The sequence below is a fragment of the Panulirus ornatus genome, chromosome 43 (genome assembly GCF_036320965.1).
Source record: "Panulirus ornatus isolate Po-2019 chromosome 43, ASM3632096v1, whole genome shotgun sequence".
NCBI lineage: Eukaryota > Metazoa > Arthropoda > Malacostraca > Decapoda > Palinuridae > Panulirus > Panulirus ornatus.
This window is the reverse complement of record NC_092266.1, coordinates 16,531,457-16,553,256: the sequence shown is the minus strand read 5'-3', so window position 1 is coordinate 16,553,256 and position 21,800 is coordinate 16,531,457. Positions and strand designations below refer to the sequence as shown.

Here is a 21,800-nt window from a genome sequence, read left to right as displayed (position 1 = left end):
CACCTAGCCACTTGACCAACATACCTGCCAACTGATCACACACACCTGCCGCTTGACTAACATACCTGCCACCTGACTCACCAACCCACACACCACACACACACACGCTTGTCGTCACTGGCAGTGTACACACGCCCGCCCGCCAGCCACAGCACGATGGCAACAGAGCAGGTAGCTTCGTGTGCTCGACCCAAGAGACGAGACTTAATTTGTGTCCTTGACCATGAGAGTCCGACCCTTGGGCATCATGAGAGCCTGGCGGATTCGAACCAGGACAACTGTGTTCGCGGAGAATAAAAGTCTTTATCCATCTCATTCACGTCTGCCTGCGTCATGGATCACCATTCAACATCCGTCTCTGATGTAGTCCCGACGACGGCTTCGCCGAGCAAGATGCACGTCTTCCTAGACTCACCCGTGTTTATTCCCGTGTTGTGAACTCTCTCACGGTCGGTCAACACGCGCCATCTCTCCTCCTCTCTACTCGTAGGACGTGAACTCACAAAACGTTCTCGAAGAACAAGAACTCACACGCAACTGTTATCGATGGGAGAGTAACTCCACACACACATACGCGCGCCTCTCCCTCCTTACCTCCACATCTCAATCCTTCCTCACACAGTTCCCAATACCTCGGTACTCCTACTGGTACTCTTCCCTACCAGGTTCACACGCAGTCCACTGGCCTCATTGTTTTAAAACGGGAGTCTACTGGCCTCCTTGCCTTATTACCACGCAGTCCACTGCTCTGCCTTCTGACCTCTTGCCATACACGTCCTGGCAAGATATTTTCGTCGGGCGACCATCCTGTCCAAGCAGTTGTGTTTTGCCCCCAGAGCCTCAGTTCCCTGGTCTCCATTATTAAGAAGGAGGGGCCGCCCCGCCCGCACTGCTCCTCCAACGAACCCTCACCTAACCCGAAGCCTCGCTACATACTTTCCTCAGAGGCTGCCACTTGCCTTGCTTATACCACGGGCCTCCTCCCCTGAATTCAAACAATCTCACAAAATAAACTTCTCTCTTCGGTTCTTTATACCATCTGTGACGTCCTTCTGTACTTCTTACCACACTACATGCTACCATAACGACGACACCCGCCACTCAACTGTCCTCCGTATACTACACACACACACACACACACACACACACACACACAACACATCACTACACTTTATGACACCTATGTTCCCGACCGGTGGACGTGGCCAGGTTCCTGAGTGCTGCTCGAGACTCATAAAGATAGAAGGGACTCCTTGGGCAGGATCTATCTACCAATCTATCTATCTATCTATCTATCTATATATATATATATATATATATATATATATATATATATATATATATATATATATATATATAATGTGTGTGTGTGTGTGTGTGTGTGTGTTATGTATGAGATGGAGATATGGTATGTTTGTGGCCTGAAAGCCAGCAGCCCCCATGTGGATGAAGCAGATAGGAGAGAAAGCCACCTGGGCCAGGGGAGTGGCACTTGAGAGGCACTGAACCACTGGCTTACTGCGCAGCCATCACTAACCCTCCCAGTACCCTTGAAGGTATCGCCAGTAACATACCTCTCTGGCTGGCGGCTGCCTACCACCTCCCGTGCGAGAGAAAGAGATAGTGAGTGAGTGAGTGGAGGTATAGAGCAGTAATCCCCGTCAGCGTGACTACGGCACATGACCGTGGGGCGTGCGTCTCCCCCTCCGCGATCCCGGCAACACTTGCCGCCTCACGTCCTCCTGCAGACCCACACATAACTTATCCCCTCCTCCTGTTGCCCTCACTCTGACTAACACTGCCCGCCCGTCAACCAATACCTCCACTCCCTCCTCGGACGGTACGCTGCAACCCAACGGTGTTGAGGTTCTCGTCCCTCGTCGTCAACTGTCCCTTGTAGCCCACCTTCACATGATCCCCCTCACCTGTACGGTAAACCTCCTACCACCACGCGACGTCTTAATGCAGCAAGTCGGGAGCGTTCGTGAGGCTCTTCACCCGTGCGTTCGGTGTGAGGTCTGTCGTCCATCCATCAGCGTAGGTTTGGCAGGCGTCTATGCTGGCCGTCTGGAGGCTGCTCTTCACATCCCAACACTGGGACCAGCGACGTACATTATGTCTGCTTGACGTTTGGTGAGGCAGGTCTGTGTTTGACCCCGGGCCACCACCACCCACTACCTCAAGCACCACCCGCTACCCACTACATCTCTTGATATCGCACTCATGTTTATGTAGACTTTATTGTGAATAATTAGCGAAAGACCGGTATATCTTTCAACATTGTTAGACCACGATTCTCTTAGTACAATGGGAAGTGCAATTCAATCAATTGACAAACACACACACACACACACACACACACACGTATATACATGCATATATAAATATATATAATAAGCTGCATCTATCATTCTACCCTGGGTATAATATACTGCTCTGGTGCCAACAGATGTCTATGTACAGAAATGTCAGAAATCAAACTTGGAAATGTGTGGAACTTCCGTTTACTGTATAAGCCGACCTTACCATCACCGTCACGTAAATATCACATCTGGTTGTCATAAGCAGTTAATAATCATTCACTTCGACCCTCGCTCTTGACGCCACGTCTTCCCAAACCAGTGCCCCGTCCCCGGTCCAGCACATAACATGGTCAGAGAGGATGCAGCCCGTCCCGGAGCCAGTACATACCTTGGTCAGTACGGATGCGGCCCGTCCTCTTGGAGTGCCAGATCAGCTTGGGTGGTGGGACGCCCGTGGCACGACACTTGAGCTTGAACGGGTCGCCCAGCAGCACCGTCATGTTGCTGGGCATCTGAAGGAACTTCACTTCTGTCAGGAAAGAGAGAGAGAAAAAGACGTTACTGAATCACCTCCTCCAACGCTCACCTCCAACGCTCACCTTCACAAACCCAACATCACCATCATCACCACCATCAACACGCCCCCACCTGCAAAGCAACAGTCAAGGGGTCTACATCGCCTTTAAGCACCAACCCAACAATTCTGATGTGTTTCTGTCAAGGCACCGCCTCAGAGAAATATATCATTCGGCACAAAAAAATACATCCAAAACATAACTAATAAAACAGACGAAACATTTGAAATAAAAAAAAAGAAAATCTTAAAAAAACATCGCACGAATTAGTCAAAATGCGGTCGAAGCGGCTTTACCCACCACATCACACAGACATAAGCCGAAGACATCGTGAAGGAGCATCGGCAAAACATAAAACCTAAAAAATGAATATAACAACAGATCAAAAATCCAACCGAAGTTACACGTCGCCAGTGCAGCAGCAGTAGTGGACACTGACACACACACACACACACACACACACACACACCTTCTACGAGGCCGAACTACCAATATCGAGGTTCTGAAATGACCATAGTCACATCTCAGGTAGTTACTGGTCGCCTTTGTGTCTCCCTGACGCCATGAGTCATTACGCCGCAACTGGGCAAGACACGCAAATAATTAATCAAACTCTGAGCGCTGATAAATGTCAAGAACAATCATACGATATCTGTAAACAGGGGGGAAAAAATAACTGGGCAAATAGTCGTCTATCAATACTGTAAAGGCGCGATAAAAATAATTAAACAATACCATAGTATAAAGACAGCGAGGAAATAAATAAACATTAATGTTAAAAACATTGGAAATTAATTATCTTGGAATATACAGCCACAAAGCTTCATTATATCAACCTGTTTTAACAGACCGAGAACAATATATAGTAATACATCTACCCCTTGACCACTACAATGCGACCCTGGTCTGACCCGACCATCATACCTGGTGACTGTGCCGTCGTGTTCAATGGAGTTAAGACAAAACGCCCACCTGACATCATATGTTGTAGGAAGATGCCAAAAAGCAAATTAAAAAAAAACAAATGAATCATATTCCTATACCAAACATGACGAACATAAAGGAAGCTGAGGAGGAGGAGGAGGAGGAGGAGATGGAAACGAACATCTGTTGAGCGAGTCCAGTACCAGAACAACTGGGGGAAAGTATTGGTAAAATTACTGAAAGTTCAGATCTTAAACAGAGAGCGCAAACAACAAACAACAGCAGAAGTCTATCACTCGCATGTATGTAAACACAGCACAAAAATAATCTTCACACCAGTGAACGACATGTCTCAGAATCATCACCTGTTAACACGAAGAGGTTGGTATGCTCTGATACCTTTTTTTTTTCTTTCGTTTTCGTCCTTATGTCAGATTATGTCGCTTTCAAACTGTGAAGATTGTTTTTGTGCTGTGTGTACATACATACGCTATGGGTCAGAGTCGAACCCTGGAAGGCGCGTCCGGCTACCACGGCCTTACGGAGGCTGACACAGCCACGAGTGATGTATAGTTTTGTGGCTGACTCTCAACATGAACTCAGTAAAAGGAGGGAGTGGAAATGGACTTTAACGCGGCACCAGAACTGTGACAAATAGGCCTTCAGAAAGACGAATGTACGTACACCACGGGTCGGAGCAAGAACATACTATAAGGTGAGAGTGTCAGTAACAACACTACAGGTCCGGAATATAAAGGATCAAGAGAATGCGAAAGTCCAGTTCAATACGACCCATATCACATTGGTGGGAAGAGTGTCAGCATCAACACTAAGGGGTCTGGAACTTAAGAGAGGAGGACAATCATCAAATTAAACAGGCTGTTTAATAAGGAGAGGAGCAGAAACATAATCAGGGAGTGAGTCAATAACAATAACTGGGGCTCGAAACATCATCAGGAGAGTGTTCAGTAATAACAAAATTACCGGCCCGGAAACACTGGAAGAGGCCCATGCCATCCAAAGCCATCGACAATCACGGCACACATACCACGCCAACAGCCACATACGATAAGGGTAGGAGAGAACAGAAGAACAGAAGCGACTACGATAATAAGGGATAGAGGGAAAGAAAAGAGGGAGGAGGAGGAGGAGGAGGAGGAATAATAAGGGAGGAAGGGAGAAAAGAAAGACCACGGGGGACAGTGTAGATAAGGGGAGTCTCCGGTCCCCCACAGCCTGGGTACAATAGGCCTGCAGCATCGTCATCACTTTAATACAGTGCGGCCGTCACGGACCCAGCCTCAGTGAACACAATAGGAACAGCCTGGTAGATCACGCGGAGTGGGGGGAAGGGCGCGGAGAACTCTAACGTATACCAACAGCCTGGTGGATCACGGGGGCGTGGGGGGAAGGGCGCGGAGAACTCTAACGTATACCAACAGCCTGGTGGATCACGGGGGCGTGGGGGGAAGGGCGCGGAAAACTCTAACGTATACCAACAGCCTGGTGGATCTCGGGGCGTTGGGGGGGGGGGGGGGGGGCGGAGAGCTCTAACGTATACCAACAACCTGGTGGATCACGGGGGCGTGGGGGGAGAAGGGCGCGGGGAGCTCTAACGTATACCAACAGCCTGGTGGATCACGGGGCGTGGGGGGACTCTAACGTATACCAACAGCCTGGTGGATCACAAGGGAGGGGGGGGGGGAGGGGGGAAGGACGGGGATGGTTTTCATACCACACCAACAGGTGTGTTCACAGGCCATCATCATGCTGAGGGTTACAGCGGTCTCGTGAAGGGGTTATTCTATGACCACGATCCACTCTCCTCCCCTCTCCTAAAACATCATTAAAAAATACAACTAACACTCTCTCTCTCTCTCTCTCTCTCTCTCTCTCTCTCTCTCTCTCTCTCTCTCTCTCTCTCGTGTAAGCAGTGGGCGGCCACCGCTAGGGGAGGTGTATGACATGAGCTGCCAGTGGCTGTCGAGTGTCACTCTTCAGGCCCAGGTAGCTGTTTGTATCTCTCAGTCTCACCAATACGTAGGCTGTTGGCTCACATTACACAATCATACAGTCTCTACTCACCCTTGACAACATATAACTCATTCTCTTCCTTTTCCGTAATTCTAAATTTTCCTGCGGTGAGCGCTACGCGCTAGCCTTGCGTTTCGGCAAAATCTCCATGTAAGTAATCACTCTCTACCACAAAGCCAACACCGCTGCTCAAAGCTATTAAGCGAGGCTGAGCGACGTTGGGTTTGGTTAGGAGCAGAAGGTGTGTCTGGCACACGAGGTGAACGGTGAGCGGTACGCGTTAGCCCTGCCCGGTATAGCAAAGTCTCATCATAAGTACTTCAAGTAACAGAAGGAGGATACAAGATAAAACTTCCCCCCTCTCCTTCCTACCACAAAGTCAACATAACTTTTGTCCTGTAACATTCCCGGCCTCCACACCACCCCAGGCTCACCTCCTCCCAGCCTCCACATCACCCCAAGTTCACCTCCTCCCCAGCCTCCACATCACCCCAAGCTCACCTCCTCCCAGCCTCCACATCACCCCAAGCTCACCTCCTCCCCAGCCTCCACATCACCCCAAGCTCACCTCCTCCCAAGCCTCCACACCAACCCAGGCTCATCTCCTCCCCAGCCTCCACACCACCCCATGCTCATCTCCTCCCAAGCCTTGACACCACCCTACCCTCATCTTCTCCCCAGCCTCCACACCACCTCAGGCTCATCTCCTCCCCAGCCTCCACACCAACCCAGGCTCATCTCACAAGCCTTGACACCACCCTACCCTCATCTTCTCCCCAGCCTCCACACCACCTCAGGCTCATCTCCTCCCCAGCCTCCACACCAACCCAGGCTCATCTCCTCCCAAGCCTTGACACCACCCTACCCTCATCTTCTCCCCAGCCTCCACACCACCTCAGGCTCATCTCCTCCCCAGCCTCCACACCAACCCAGGCTCATCTCCTCACAAGCCTTGACACCACCCTACCCTCATCTTCTCCCCAGCCTCCACACCACCTCAGGCTCATCTCCTCCCCAGCCTCCACACCAACCCAGGCTCATCTCCTCACAAGCCTTGACACCACCCTACCCTCATCTTCTCCCCAGCCTCCACACCACCCCAGGCTCATCTCCTCCCCAGCCTTCACACCCACCCTAGGCTCATCTTCTCCCAAGCCTCCACACCACCCCAAAATCATCCACTCCCCAGTCATCCCCAGCCTCCATACCGCCCCAGGATCATCCCTCACCCTCCGCACCACCGGCACTGCCTACCGCTGCTGGGGGTCTGTGAGCAGGGGTGAGGCTCCTGGGAGAAGGAACAACAATGGGAGGGTTAGTAGCGTGTATTGTACACATTCCCTCACTCCCCGTCCCGTCCGATGATACCTGCCTGGTATGCTAGGTGAGGGTGGCAGGCCAGGCTGGGGGAAGGCATGATGCTTCTTGCCCACTGACGCCAGGGGAACTTGCTGGGGAAGGGAGGGAGGGAAGAAGGGAGGAAGGAAGGAAGGACGAAAGGAGGGAAGGAAGGAAAGAAGGAGGACTCTAACTGAGATCTGAGATGGGTGGAAGGTGGCTTGCCAGGAGAAGACGGTTTACAGAGGCTACACCTTGAGGTTGCTGGGTGGCCTGCTAGGATGGATATGCTGGATGGCTATCGGGGTACAACTGTTGGCTGCTTCCCTCGAGGGAGGGTGAGGTGGGGTCTTGGGTGCCACTCTGAGCTAGTGCTGGGCGCTGGGTGGAGAGGGGAGGGGGACAGGTCATCTCTTGCTGCTAGGAGATGCTAAGACCGTCGGCTGGGCTGGCTGCTCGCGCTGGAGGGGCTGAGCCTTCACCTTCGCTGTCCTCGTACATCAACCATGTGATGTGTCTATAGAAATTCCACCTTTTTATCATAGGAGGACTCGCCTGGCTGTTCGAATGCGCACTGTACACCGTCATCGCGTTCGTGTCCCGCGGGTATACCCTGACAAAACGTATGGCAGCAACAAGGGAGACCCGAACACGAACAGAAGAGGCGGACGTGCGTTTCTACGACGGAGAATAATGAAGGGATCGCGTGTGCTGTGCTGTGGACGCGGCGGACTCCTCCTCCTCCCCCCTAACCTGGGCCCTTCCCAACAACACTGGTCGCGAGCGATTGCGATTTCACGGAGACCAACCGACCCGCAAATCGCCTCTCCCTCCTCCTCCTTCTCCTCCCTACCGCCATCGGTACCCCTCCGGCTGACGTCCCCTGCCCTTCCAGGGTTCTGAGTCAACACACTGATGGAATACCGCCAGCAGACTATTGTCTCCTGTACTGGCCCCCGGGAGGCAACGGGCGGAAAACCTAACTGAACTGCAGGAAAAAAGATAATCGAATTTATACGCACACGGAAGCAAATTTCACCATAAAAGAGTTTATTCGGAAAACGAACTTTAAATCGATGTGTGAGGAAAATAATACATACATTATACATATATATATATATATATATATATATATATATATATATATATATATATATATATATATATATATATATATACAAACTCACAGGGTCTTCTCTTAAACATGACCAAATTGCACTGGAGGACAAGGTATGTAAATAAATAAATGAAAAAAAAAAATGACATTAAACATTTAGCATGGTCACTTGAGAACACACTGATTTGCATACCATTACAGCCATTAATAGCCGGTCGAGCCGCCTCCTCGCACATCACAGCTGCCAGCCCTGGGATCACACACGAAAACCCATCCTAGAACATAACAATAAATCAGACTAAACTCTATCCCAGGGAACAGAGATGCCATGAACTTGAACTGGTATTAAAAATCAGTTTAACGAACACTTAACAAATAGTATTTGATAATTGGTTAACAAATAGATACACCAAATGATAGCAGATCTAACACAACTATGGCCTGGCATTTATCTCATTCCCTTATCAACGTTGTCAAAGGCAATGTTTTTCTTGGGGAGGCCCACATCGATGTCTATCATCTATTCCATAAGACGTAACAGAGAGACACATACAGTGCACATAATCATCCATCGGTACTGATGGGGGAGGGCGTTCTACACTCGTGAGGCCCCATTTCTCGGTCACTATCATCCTACATTTTTTTTCTAACCTTTCGCAACGCTGGTAGTATTCAAATTTCATCACTACATTTACTTAGGACGCTTAGAAAAAGGGGTACTTTTAAGATGTGGGAGAAGGCAAAGGCTGTGCCTACCTTTGTGAAAAGTGACGGAGAAATTACATTGAAATGCGAGCCAGTTTGACTCACGTTCACCATGATGCAGGACGCATCATCTCCCACCCCATCCATACTCCTGTCCGCCGTGACCAATCTCCTAGGACTCTGGACATCTTTTTCACTTCCAATCCTTCACGCTGTAACTACGCAATCTTTCCCCTCTAGTTCATCTGACCACAATCACATACATGTATGTATCTTAATGGTATCTCCCCTTCCAGCGGCCCCTTCTAAACGTAAATATTGGCACCCCACCCCAACTACGCTCACTAGAATAACTTACGAAAATTATCCGACTTGCCTTGGGTAAATTACCGTCCCTTGCGCGGTGATGCTTCTGTCTCCGCCAAACGCGTAGCCAGGGTTATTTTGCAGGAATGGAAGCATTCATCCCTTATTCCTCCGAGACGACCTCTTCTTCCAATCCATGGTTCAACCGTTTCTGCTCCTGAGGTCATTCAGTCAAGGGATCAGGCATATCGCGCTTAGAAGACTCTTCTTCCTCTGGCTCAGATTTAGCGTCTATCATTGCCCGTGATAAATGCTTTATTCAAAGGTAGTGCGACGACCTCTCCTCGTCATCCACTCATACGTACTTTCTGGTCTTTAGCTAAGGGCATCGCTAATAACCTTTGATGCTCCACCTTTTCGTCACTTTTTCCGTTCTAACGGTATCACAGCTGCCTCTTCCGTTGACAAAACAGCTCCCTCTTTGGTTCTTGTTTCTCCTCTAACTCTACCTTGGATGACTCCAACATTCCTTCACCCCCTGACGCTCCATTTACTAACCCTATACTCCTCCTCGTAAAATCTCTACGAACTGTCCGAAAAGAGCTTCTCTCTCTCTGGACACAAGCAAGGATTATGGTCCCATAGGGATCCATCCCCGTGTACTGGAAGTGTGCTCAGAACTTGCACCTGTGCTTGCTCGTCTTTTCCGTTTCTATCAAAAACCAGAACTTTTCCTTCTCCTTGGAAGCATGCATCGATACATCCCATCCCTAGGAAGGGTGACCGCTCTCATCCCTCTAACTATCGTCCTGTCACTTTGATATCGACCATTTCCCAAGTCTCTGAGTCCCTCATCAGCTCCCACATCCTCAAGACATCTTGAATCCCAGTCTTCTCTCTGATCACCAGTGCGAATGGTGTCCGGGAGGTGAGATCCACTGCTGATATTTGGAGAATCCTGGGCTAATGCCCTTGACATATCCAAATCGTTTGACAGGGGTCTCACCTCAAAGCTTCACTCTTTTGGCTTCCCTCCCTCACTTTGCTCCCTCATCCTCTCTGGCCGATCTACCCTCCGTCGTTGTTGATGTATCGGCCTCTTCCCCCTTGCTCTATCAGCAGCGGTGTTCCTCAAGGTGCTATCCTGTCCCCTACACTTTTTCTCCTTGCTATCAACGATTTTCTTTCTTCTACAAATAACCAAATGCACTCATACGCTGACCAACTAAACATGAAATTCCTCCAAATCCCTCTGTTCTGCTCCTTCTTTTCTCACTCGATCTGCATCTCGCCTCGGCATAACTTCCTCAATAAACTCAAACTTGAAAAGGATATCTCAGTGGGGTAAACGAAATCCAGATAACTTTCATACTTCCAAAACCTAGTCTCTACTTACCTCTCTTTCGGAAATTCCTCACAACTTTCGTCGCTCTGTGGTTTAGTAACTCGACCTCTTTGACTCAACGAACATACTATTTATTACTGTAACATATACTATATTTTGGAAACCCCATATTACGAAAATTGTTAAGTCTACCTCTAAGAAACGGGGAGTCCTGTTTAGATGTAATTTCTTTTTTTCTGAACGGTTGCTCCATTTATACAAATGACAGATCCGTCCTTGTATGGAATACCGCTCTCTCATCTGGAGTGATTCTAGCTCTATGTCCTTACTTGACAGAGTTGAGTCGAAAGCGGCCCAACTTATAAACTCTCCCATGCTAACTTCCAAACTTAACCCACTTGCACTACGCCGCAATGTTGGTTCAATTATCTTTTTCCACAGGTATTACTTTGGTGTTTGCTCCAGAGAGTTGGTTGCTTGTGTGCCCCAATCACTAGCTAGACCACGCAATACTTAGCAAAATGCTGCGTCACAGGATCACTGTGAGGCCGGTGACAATTCAAGGGTGGGCCGTTTTGATAACTGTTTCTTTCCTTGCACCTCGAAGCTTTGGAACTCTCTACCCGCTCCCCTCTAGAATTCATAAATAATTTCCCTTGTCGTATCCTTTTTTCCCTTTCATTAACCTCTCCATACTACAATTAAGACCCGGCTTAAATAAGGACTTTTGTCCGTGACTGGAGCCTCCAACGTAAAAAAAAGTACTCTGTGAGCCACTTAACGACAATCTACAAAGGAAAATCTTCTTAACTGGGAGACACCAAGACTTGAGTGAGAGAGGGAAAGAGGTCCCTCCGTCAGGAACTGTTAGACGTTTACGACACAGGAAGCCTTTGATGATATATCTCAGAGAGGAGTTTGATGACGAGGCTACTGTAGAACATCATGGAGGAATTAGGGGTAAACTCCTTCGCTTGATGGAGGATTTCCTAGGTGGAGTGGAACAAAGGACACAGGACTAAGGCACAATTCTCAAAATGGGTTAAGTTATAAGTGGAGTGCGGTCTTGGAACCACTGCTGTTCTTGATGTATGAGTATGTCTTGCCAGAGGGACTAAGCTCGAACCTAAGCATGTTTGCGGATGATGCCGAAGGCATGAGAGATATATGGAATGGAAACAATTACCTTAGCTTCCTGGGGAAATCGAGAGACTCTGAATTTAGTCGGTTAAATGGACGATAAGATTCAATTCAAGTTGAAGGTAAAGAGGATGAGACATAGTGAAAGAAGGACGCAGTATGAATACTACTATATTTGGCACACAGAGCCGCGATAGAATAAGTGTATGCTACCCCCATATATATATACTGCATATACAATGTACCCACTTATCGACCAGGCCCGTCGGGAAGATGATCTGGTAGGGTGCCTGCGGGCCGACGGCCCGAGTTCTGCATCAGAACACGGGCCCGCGCGACTCGCAGTCAGCGACGCTAACCACTACACCACAACGCCTCATCGATCACCGTAGCATTCCTTCGCTACGGCGGTGGAATCTAGTGGTCCTGAGTCGATGACATGTCAATACAGAATGTAGAGGAGGGGGTAGAGAGGAGGGTTGCGTTTACTGACGCTGGATTAGCCCGCTCCCCCAACCACCCTCATCTATCCCGATCTCCAGTTAATACAAGTAATTATTCCCCAGCTTCCGTCACTTGCAGAGTACATTACCCGCATGTAAAGCCCTCATTTACCCCGCTCGGGGGAGAGAAAAAACAACAACATCCACATCTGGGCAGCCATTTGCATAGAGATTATACGGCCGGGGTATGAAACTTGCAATTGTTGTATTCGAGTGAAAAAATATATTTATATATTTATAATCCAACTTTACATTTACAGTCAACTAGATCAATGCTTTTACACAGTACGTCCTCTATCATTATTATCATCATTATTGATCAAATGGTCAACACTGTTCCGGCAGCGTTTATGACACGAGCAATAACCGGTGCTTCATGTATGTGTCAACAGCAGTAAAACACGAAAATATATTTCAAATGCTTTCGAAAAAAAAAAAGAGAGAAAAAAAAAGGTCCTTGCCTTCTCTGGCAGAACAACACTTATTTGCACCCGCCAACGTAACACAAGCGTATATATACCACTACTTTACACGATGGACGAGCACTAAAGTAAATAAAAAATATGTAATTTTTTATTCTTTTTTTTATAACGGGATAACAATAACGAAACCCTGCGATGAGGAATTTAATTTCAGGTTTGCCATGACACGAGTGTGAGTCTGGCCTGGATTACTGGAGGGTTGAGGGGGGGCGGGCGCGGCAGCATCCAATTCCCTCCTCCTCTAGTGAGCGCTCCTACCAGAAGGCCCCCAGCTTTCCACAACATCCACTTGTACGTCCCACTCCGAGATACCACACAAATCTAAAATCTTGCACCACCACCGCCACCCACCACCATCCTACCACACAGCACCCACTTGTGTATTCCGCCTCTCAACACCACACAACTCTAAACCCAATCTAAACCAGCGTCTCAATCTCCTTCCCAATTACTGGAGGCACCTCCGTCTCGCCCGCCCCGCCCCGCCCCCGCCCAAGCCCGCCATCCACCTCCGGCTGCAACAGCAGCAGCAGCCACCAGGGACGCTCACCACCTGCACCAGCATCAAGAGCCACGCTATCACCAGCATCACCGGCGGCGACCCAGCACCACACGTGAGGTATCCCTGAAAGCTGCGGGAGAGGCGCACCACAACACTGCCTGACGGGGGAACTACGAGCCACACCGATGCGGCTGATCCACCTCCAGGGCAGCTCCACGGGACCTGACGGGAACGACGATCCACATCGGCACGGCTGACAGGAGTACATGACGTCTTTCAGATACACAGATCCCAGGTCAGGTCAGGTCCTTAATCCATACAACCAGCTGAAATTCAAGACGTCCCACCGTACACACCACACACACACACACCAGCAGGAGGAGGAGAGCAGTTCTCAACGGCCTGCCCGCAGTGCTAAGGCTGGGCGGGCGAGGGAGTTGCCACGAGAGGAAAGTGACACTTCCTGAGTACAATGAGAGTGAGGGAGTTGTGTGAGGCGGCAGGCGTGGCCCGGTCACAGTTACACAACTAGCCCAGGTATCACAGGTTAGAACCCAGATCCTCTCCTGTCTTGGTATGGTGTGGTTTCTTGACTGTGTGGTGCGGTGTGTGACTGTAGTATGATGCATGACTGTGTGGTGTTGTGTGCGAATGAGGTATGGTGTGCGACTGTGTGGTGCATGACTGTGTACGGTATGGCGTATAATTATGTGGTGCCTGACTGCCGTGGCTGTAAAGGAGAGCTCAGCCGATGGCTCTCTTAAAAGGAAACCTCGGTGAAAGACGCTCTAAGCTGCTCATGCTAGGGGTACTGGCCCAGTCACGACTACCCACACACCCAAGCCAATAAGCTTGTCTTACGTTGGGTCAAGCTGTGGTGAGAGGGAAGAACGATGCGTCAAGCCGTGTGTTTGTGTGTGGGGGGAAGGGAAGGTGCGTCATACACCATATCAAGCTGGGGTGAGGTAGGGAGGCAGTAGTGAGGGGGAAAACAACATCCACAGGTACAGACGGGGACGTGTGGCTACTGACAGGTGGGTGAGGACACACAAGCACGCACGGACGTCAACAAAGATAAAAAAAATATATATATTTCCTCCAACACCGCGTCATAACGTGTTTTTACCCCCTTTTCTTCTCCGTAAGGTGTCGTACGCTGCCCGAGAAAAACACTCAGGATGCCGCTGCCTTTGTGGAGGTGGTGCCAGGCAGATGATGAATGATGGCCGGCGATGTGTGTGGAGCCGTCCGTCCCGTCACGCCCGCCCAGGGGACCGAGGAAATGTTGGGGAGGCGAGGCGGCTTCCTCCCGTCTCAGTCAGGATACCGCAGGCTCGGGACGGAACAGCCCAGGAAAGAGAGGGCTGCAGGGCAGGGTATCGACGCCTCAAGTGGGCCAGCCCTGGAGAGGAGAGGGGCTCCAGAGCAAGACTGGGGAAGCGCGAGGAAAGAATAAGAGGACTCAGGAACGTTATGGAAATCTAAAGGATGAGTGAGAACAGCGAAGATGTGGAGGACTATATGGAAGAGGAGGGGAGTAGCAGAGAGCTATGATGAGGTCCTAGGAAAGGCTGAGTACTAGAGAGTCCAGGATATGTGTGAGAAAAAAAACTACGAGGAGATGCAAGGGAAGAGTAAGGATCATTTTGGAAGTGTATGGAATGAGGAAAAACACCCTACGTACATCTCACAATGGTCTTGGAGGTCTTCTACCCTACCCAACAGCTCTGCGACCAACCTGCGTGTTGTACCCTATTCTGTTACGCTCTTGAGGGCGGCGGGACCTATATTTAAAATTAGTTAGTGCAATCTAGTTACCACACACACACACACACACACACACACACACACACATGCTGCAGCACGGGCAAGATATTACAGGCACGAGACAAACCTGAGCGCTTACAGCTACATAAATACTACGTAAATATGAAGCAGCTTACAAACGTTTGGTGAAAAATCTCCTTTCTTCAGTACATGGATACGAGATACAAGATGGATCAGTCCCCATTTTATATATATAAATATATATAAATATATATATATATATATATATATATATATATATATATATATATATATATATATATATATATATATATATATATATATATATAAGAGTCTGCTCTCAAGAGGGGGGGATGTAATTCCCTTGTAATTAATACACACACACACACACACACTTTACTTGTTGAGCCAGTAAACACAAGTGAAGTTACAGAGGAGGGTTCACGGCCCTGTATACCAAGGTGACCACTAAATCCCAGCTGGGGATGGGAGCTACTTGTCTAGCGCCCCTGCCATTAGCCAGACCACGTAATACTCCACTAAGATGCTGTGTAACACGACGCTGCGTGGCCGTTGCCAACTCAAATGTGGACTAGTGTGTTATCTATTATTTTCTCTACCCCGCTGAACCTGAAGTTCTTTACCACTTCATATTTTTTTTTCCAAACTATGACTAGTCCATTTATGAAAGACAGGCCCTCCACCTCCAAAACTCTTGATATGACTGGCCTCTCCTCTCTTTACTTCACCCTCTCTTTAACCCTCTTCATATCCTAGTCAAGTCCTGGCCTCGAGCTGGACTTCGGCACGGTGCTAGAGCCTTCCACATAAAACATAAAAGTGTATTCTGCTGACAGGATTTTCCATACTTAGTGCCATCTACAAACCGATGCCACGAAGCTACAGGTTTGTGTTTACGTCAGACACGAGAAGAAAAAAAACAAAACAGAAGAGGTGCAAGCATAATGGCCTTCAGTAGAACTTTCCTTCCTCCCTTAGAGGCACTGGTGACTGCCTCATTCACAACACTGTGTCGTGACTTTTCTAAGCCATCTCCACACTTTATCCAGTCGAGGTTTCTGCATCGTCTGCGCAATGACAATATCGTTCCATCTTCCGTATCTCTCTACAAATTAACTGCCAGTAATGAGACAACTGCTCACGGCACGATATTCCCAGCCTGAATCTAATGCCCCATTACGTCACGTATTACGTCACGTTCATCATGTGATTCCCCGAACTCAGTCAACTAACATCTTACGACTTCCTCGAAAACTTCCAAGTCATGTGTTATTACTTGCTTGCTTCCCTCCCTCGGCTGCTCTGCTCCCAGTCTTTCCTGAAGTTCTAAATTTTCCGGGATTATGCAAGAGTCCAGGCTCTCTTTCCAGGGGATGTATACAGCATCCGAACTAATGGTGTTTTGCATTTCTTTAGAAAGAGGCGAGATCCAGGAGCCTTGGTCCTGGAGCAGAATGCACGCACGGGTCCTCAACAGTCCGTGTGGAGTGCTGTGGCACGGTGAGGAATTCTGCCACGTGTAACAACAGGACTGCTGGTGTCTGGCGGTCATCCAACTCTTCGGTAACCTTCGGTATACACTGGACATCGTCTCGTACCTTCAGTTATCATTATCTATCACCCGTGTCATGCAGGGTCCTCTCTTCACTCCTGGGTTCTACATCTGGTCCTTCATTAGTGGTTCGCGTATAATAAAGGAATTATCTTGACTTCTTCTTTTTCACACTTGTGACTTGCTTCATCCTCTTGAGTCTTCATTAGTGGTTCACGTATGATAAATGAATTATCTTGACTTCTTCTTTATCACACTGGTGACTTGCTTCATCTTCCTGAGTCTCCTAAAATGTCTTAACTTTATGGTCTGTGTCTTCCAATCCTTCCGGCAGGTTGGTTTGTTTCTGCTGGGTGAGCTGTGGGCTCTCCTGGTCTTTACAACACAACTCCGCCTCCTGCACGAAGGGGAACGTCTTTACTCATTCTAGTCTGGACCTTTCGCACTTTTTTTCCCCCTCCTCCTCGCCGGCAGGTGTCTAGTGTACGTCTGAGGGAGTGCGAGAGGAGGAGGGGAGAGCTATTACTGTAAGAGGAATGGGCAGCGTTGAGGAAGTGCTGACGAGGGTTTCAAGAGGTGCACTGGAAGGGTAAGGAGCATCGAGGAAGTGCAGAGGAGGCTCGCGGAGCTATGAAAATATGTAAGCAAGTGAAGGCAAACATGGGGAGAGCGAGGAGTCACGAAGGAGTGATATACAAGAGCAGGGAAGAAGTGGGAGGTTACGGGAAAGCCGCGCGGGGGATGAATCTATGATAAGAGTAAGTCCAGAGGAGGAGTAGTGTCGAGTTATGACGATGAGCAGGGAGAGATGAGAAGGTATAAATGTATGTGCATGGGAAGGAATGAGAAACATGGAGCTGTAGGGAGATGCTGGGGAGAAGTAGGGAGTTCTAAGGAAGTAGAGAGGAGTGATGCGTTATCAAGATACTCTGGGGAGGATATATATGAGATGCTGAGAACGGAATAAGGAGTAAACAGGATAAAAGAAATAAAAACCGAAGTAAATGGACATCAGGGAGTCTAAGAGCTATACGGAACATCAAGTGATGAGAGAGGGAGTGTACGAGGGGAGTAAGCAGGTGCAGGAGTGAGAGATATTATGAGTAAGTACAGAAGGTGCCTTAGTAGCAATTACCAGGTGTTGGGGAGGACAGCTGAGCCACAAGGAAACACAAGGGTGGAGTCAGGACCTATGTGCTAGTGCGAGGGAGGTGTGAGGAAGCGAAGAGCGAGGTATGGTGAAGTACAGGGGAGGCGTGAGGTAGCAATGAGGGCGATGTGGACCCTGTGGAGGACGAGGTAGGTAGATGGAGTTAAGAGATGAGACTGTAGGAGACATGCAGAATGATGAGGACGTGCTGTGGATGAGAGGGGGTTACGAGGAGGTACTGGGGAAAATGTGAGGAGCTATGAGGAACGACGAAGTCCTCGAGAAGACAGAGGAGCGATGAGGGAATTCTTGTACGAGTAGAGAGCTACGAAGAAGGGAGGTCTACGTAGTCAGGGACGAACAACGCCAGTCATTTGAATCAAATTACTCACAGGAGACAGACCCCCGTCCCCTTCCTATACGGGAAGTAAGACGGAACATAATTGGGAGAAGAGAGGAGACGGCTGGGGGAAAATTGAGAAGGTGAGACGGAGGGAGGGAGTGAGGCAGGACACCAGCCATCCTGCCCGGTAATTAGCCTAGTCAGAGGACCCGCTCAGGCAAGGGAGGGGAAAGACGGCTGAAGAGAAAAGGCGCTGACCCAACACGGGGGGTGGGGGGGGGGGGTGAAATGGAATGGGGCAAAAGGGGAGGGGGAGGATGAGGAAGGCGTGAAGGAGGAAGCAGCGTGAAGACCCGACAGTGGGTGAGCGAAATGCCAGAGGACCTAATGGTATACAACGAAGTTATCTCAACTGAAAGACGATAATAATAATGCTTCACCTTGAGTCCTAACCTGCGTAGACAAGAGACGTGGGTCTGGTCTGGTAACCTGAGCACCGAGGTAATTCAGCGATGATGATCCTCGGAGTCTCTCTCTCTCTCTCTCTCTCTCTCTCTCTCTCTCTCTCTCTCTCTCTCTCTCTCTCTCTGCCCATAGCAACCATAACTGGCCCTATACCGTGCCCGCCCGGCCCACTATACTGGAGCCTCTAGCTCTCGAAAGCGGGGTTCTTGTGCCACGCGTGGCCAGATACGCGTTCAGCAGGCCGGGGTAATTCAATAAGGCCAGGATGGTGCCAGACCCAGGTGCCCAGGCCCTACACACACACACACACACACACACACACACACACACACACACACACACACACACACACACACACCACAACCCCTAATATCCACTCATCACTCCATACACACACACACAAATATAAATATATATATATATATATATATATATATATATATATATATATATATATATATATATATATACACTCACCTCACACTGAACTGTTGGTGAGACACGCACCCATCCACCCTTCTCTGGACGTACTAGAATTACCTCAAGGTAATTTTTGTCGCAAGTGCTCGTAGGTACACACACACACACACACACACACACACACACACACATCTCTCTCTCTCTCTCTCTCTCTCTCTCTCTCTCTCTCTCTCTCTCTCTCTCTCTCTCTCTCTCTCTCTCTCTCCACTAACCCCCACACCCACCTCTTCACTTCACAATCTTCGTCCAGAATCATAACAAGAAAGCATCACATGTGATCTAAAGAAAAAAAGTATGAAAAAAAAGTATGTAGGTAGCGCATCAGTCTGTTCCTCCCTACAGTCTTAGACCGTCACTCCTTCGTTGATTTATTAGACAGTAAAACTTTCAGTGCTTCCCATTCACTCACTTGCCTCATTAATGTATAACATACTTATAAAAACTTCACATAATAACATCCTTTTTTTTTTCATGGATTTACAACAGAAACATATACACGCTTGCCATTACAATCATTCTATAGTTTTACGACTATGCACCGAAATTATATAAGGTTCCCCATTATATAAAGTAAATGTGTAGGCTGCACGATAATGGAAAAAAAATACGCCAAAAAAATTGACAAAACTTTTTCAAAATATAATGAGATCATATACCTACTGGTCTGAAAAATCATTGAAAATTTTCAGCCAATTTAAGTTAATGGGGTTTTACCTTCCACGAAAAAAAAAATAAATAAATAAATAGGAAAACAAAAAGAGAAAACGACGGACCGGATACACTTAGGATACAACAACAATAATACCCGAACTATACACCCAATAGCTCTCTCTCTCTCTCTCTCTCTCTCTCTCTCTCTCTCTCTCTCTCTCTCTCTCTCTCTCTCTCTCTCTCATTTTACCTGGAGTGAACGCTTATATTGGCCAAATAATTCTGAAACTAATGAAATTACGGAGCAGTCGGTTCGACGTTATTGGTGTAGCGGGTGCATTGTAAACATGGCCGGGTGTGGCGGCTTCACGCCGGGCCGGGCCGGAGCCTGGCGAAAACTCTAGTGTTGGGCAGAGCACCACATCCTTCCTGATGCTGTCCGATACACGAGCACGATTTAGTTTATCTTCGTGTAGCAAGGGGGAAAATGATGTGTATAAGATATATACAACACACACTCACAATATATATATATATATATATATATATATATATATATATATATATATATATATATATATATATATATATATATATATATTAGCTAACGTTAATAATAACACTAAAGTGTTATTATTAACGTTAGCTACAAGTACTGCAGCAACGGGAAAGGAGGAAAAAGACTTACCTGAGAATCAACGCAGGTTGACCATGGAGGGAGTAGATAAAAACAAACTATAAGGATCTGTGTGAATGTTATAGGTCCCGTGCGCTAATCTAAGTTATTCTCTCTCTATGAGCATTCCTTGTGCTATCACTCACGTGTCCACATCTGCCAAAAGACCCACGCGAATTGTAAGTAAACAATAGAGAGAGAGAGAGAGAGAGAGAGAGAGAGAGAGAGAGAGAGAGAGAGAGAGAGAGAGAGAGAGAGAGAGAGAGGGTGGGGGGGAAGGGGGGGTTTCCGGCGCAGCTACGCAATGTTTGGCGCCGGTCAACAAACCATATTTCACCATGACACGGTGTGTACTCTGGCTACAACAGCCTGGTAAACCACACACACAAATGCACTGTACACAGTGGTCAGTGCAGTGTCCAACCCCGCACCCTGACGTCATCACCACCAACACCAGGAGCCATGGTTTCTGCAGACGTACCAGGTCGTACACACTGCCATACCAGACGACTCCTGGTGCGGGTCGTACGCACTGCCATACCAGACGACTCCTGATGCGGGTCGTACACACTGCCATACTACTCCTGGTGCGGGTCGTACACACTGCAATACCAGACGACTCCTGGTGCGGGTCATACGCACTGCAATACCAGAAAACTCCTGCTGCTGGTCGTACCAACATCACTACACTACAAGTCGTCCACAATGTATCACCAGGGAACTGCTGGTGTGGGTCGTCCAGACTACAACACCAGGCAACAGGTGATGCAGTTCGCACCTCGCCACAGCGTCCATCAGGGACGTCAACATTCACGTGAGGCAACACAGCACAAAGCCTCCTTCTCAGCAGTACCATATCTCTAAGCGCCTCGCGTTGGGGCTGAAAATTTGATTACTGGAGGGGAAACATGTCAATATGAGAGGCAGAGGCTGAGCCAGTGCCGCAAGAAGCGCAGCTGTTGCAACACGGGCCGCAAGGCGACACCCAGACACGTCAACACGCCGCAAGCGGCCTTCGGTACAACGACCACACAAAATAACTCTCGTATCCTCTCCGACGTTCCATTCCAACTTTTTACTGATCCATTCGACGTCAGCCAGACTATTTCTTACGGTGAGGTTTTACTTCAGGGGCACCATGAACCTAACTCTGCAATATCTCAAGAGACTCTTTGTTTTAAAATAATATCTAATGAAAGAAGAATACAATAAAATCACAGAAGTGTGATTTCGATCATTATTACTTTTTTCTTACCCTAACAAAAAAGTCGATAGTGGGGAGGGCTACGAAAACCAGGGAAAACGTTGTGTTTACCGAACATAAAAAAGTGGCTGAAACACTTCTAGATATCGACAAAATCCAATAGAATCTCACCTGACTTCTTCTAGTAGCCTCGATA

At 48.3% G+C, this 21,800-nt stretch overlaps 1 protein-coding gene across 2 annotated transcripts in view; it reads right to left on the bottom strand.

Moving 5' to 3' along the window:
* The window catches only part of LOC139762345 (tyrosine-protein kinase transmembrane receptor Ror2-like), a 422,639-nt gene that overhangs the window by 167,164 nt on the left and 233,675 nt on the right, over positions 1 to 21,800 (bottom strand). For both annotated transcript variants that reach the window (XM_071687040.1, XM_071687041.1), the window contains exon 4: positions 2,692 to 2,832. In XM_071687040.1, coding sequence (XP_071543141.1) covers positions 2,692 to 2,832 — 141 coding nt within the window. The remainder of the gene's footprint in view (positions 1 to 2,691; positions 2,833 to 21,800) is intronic.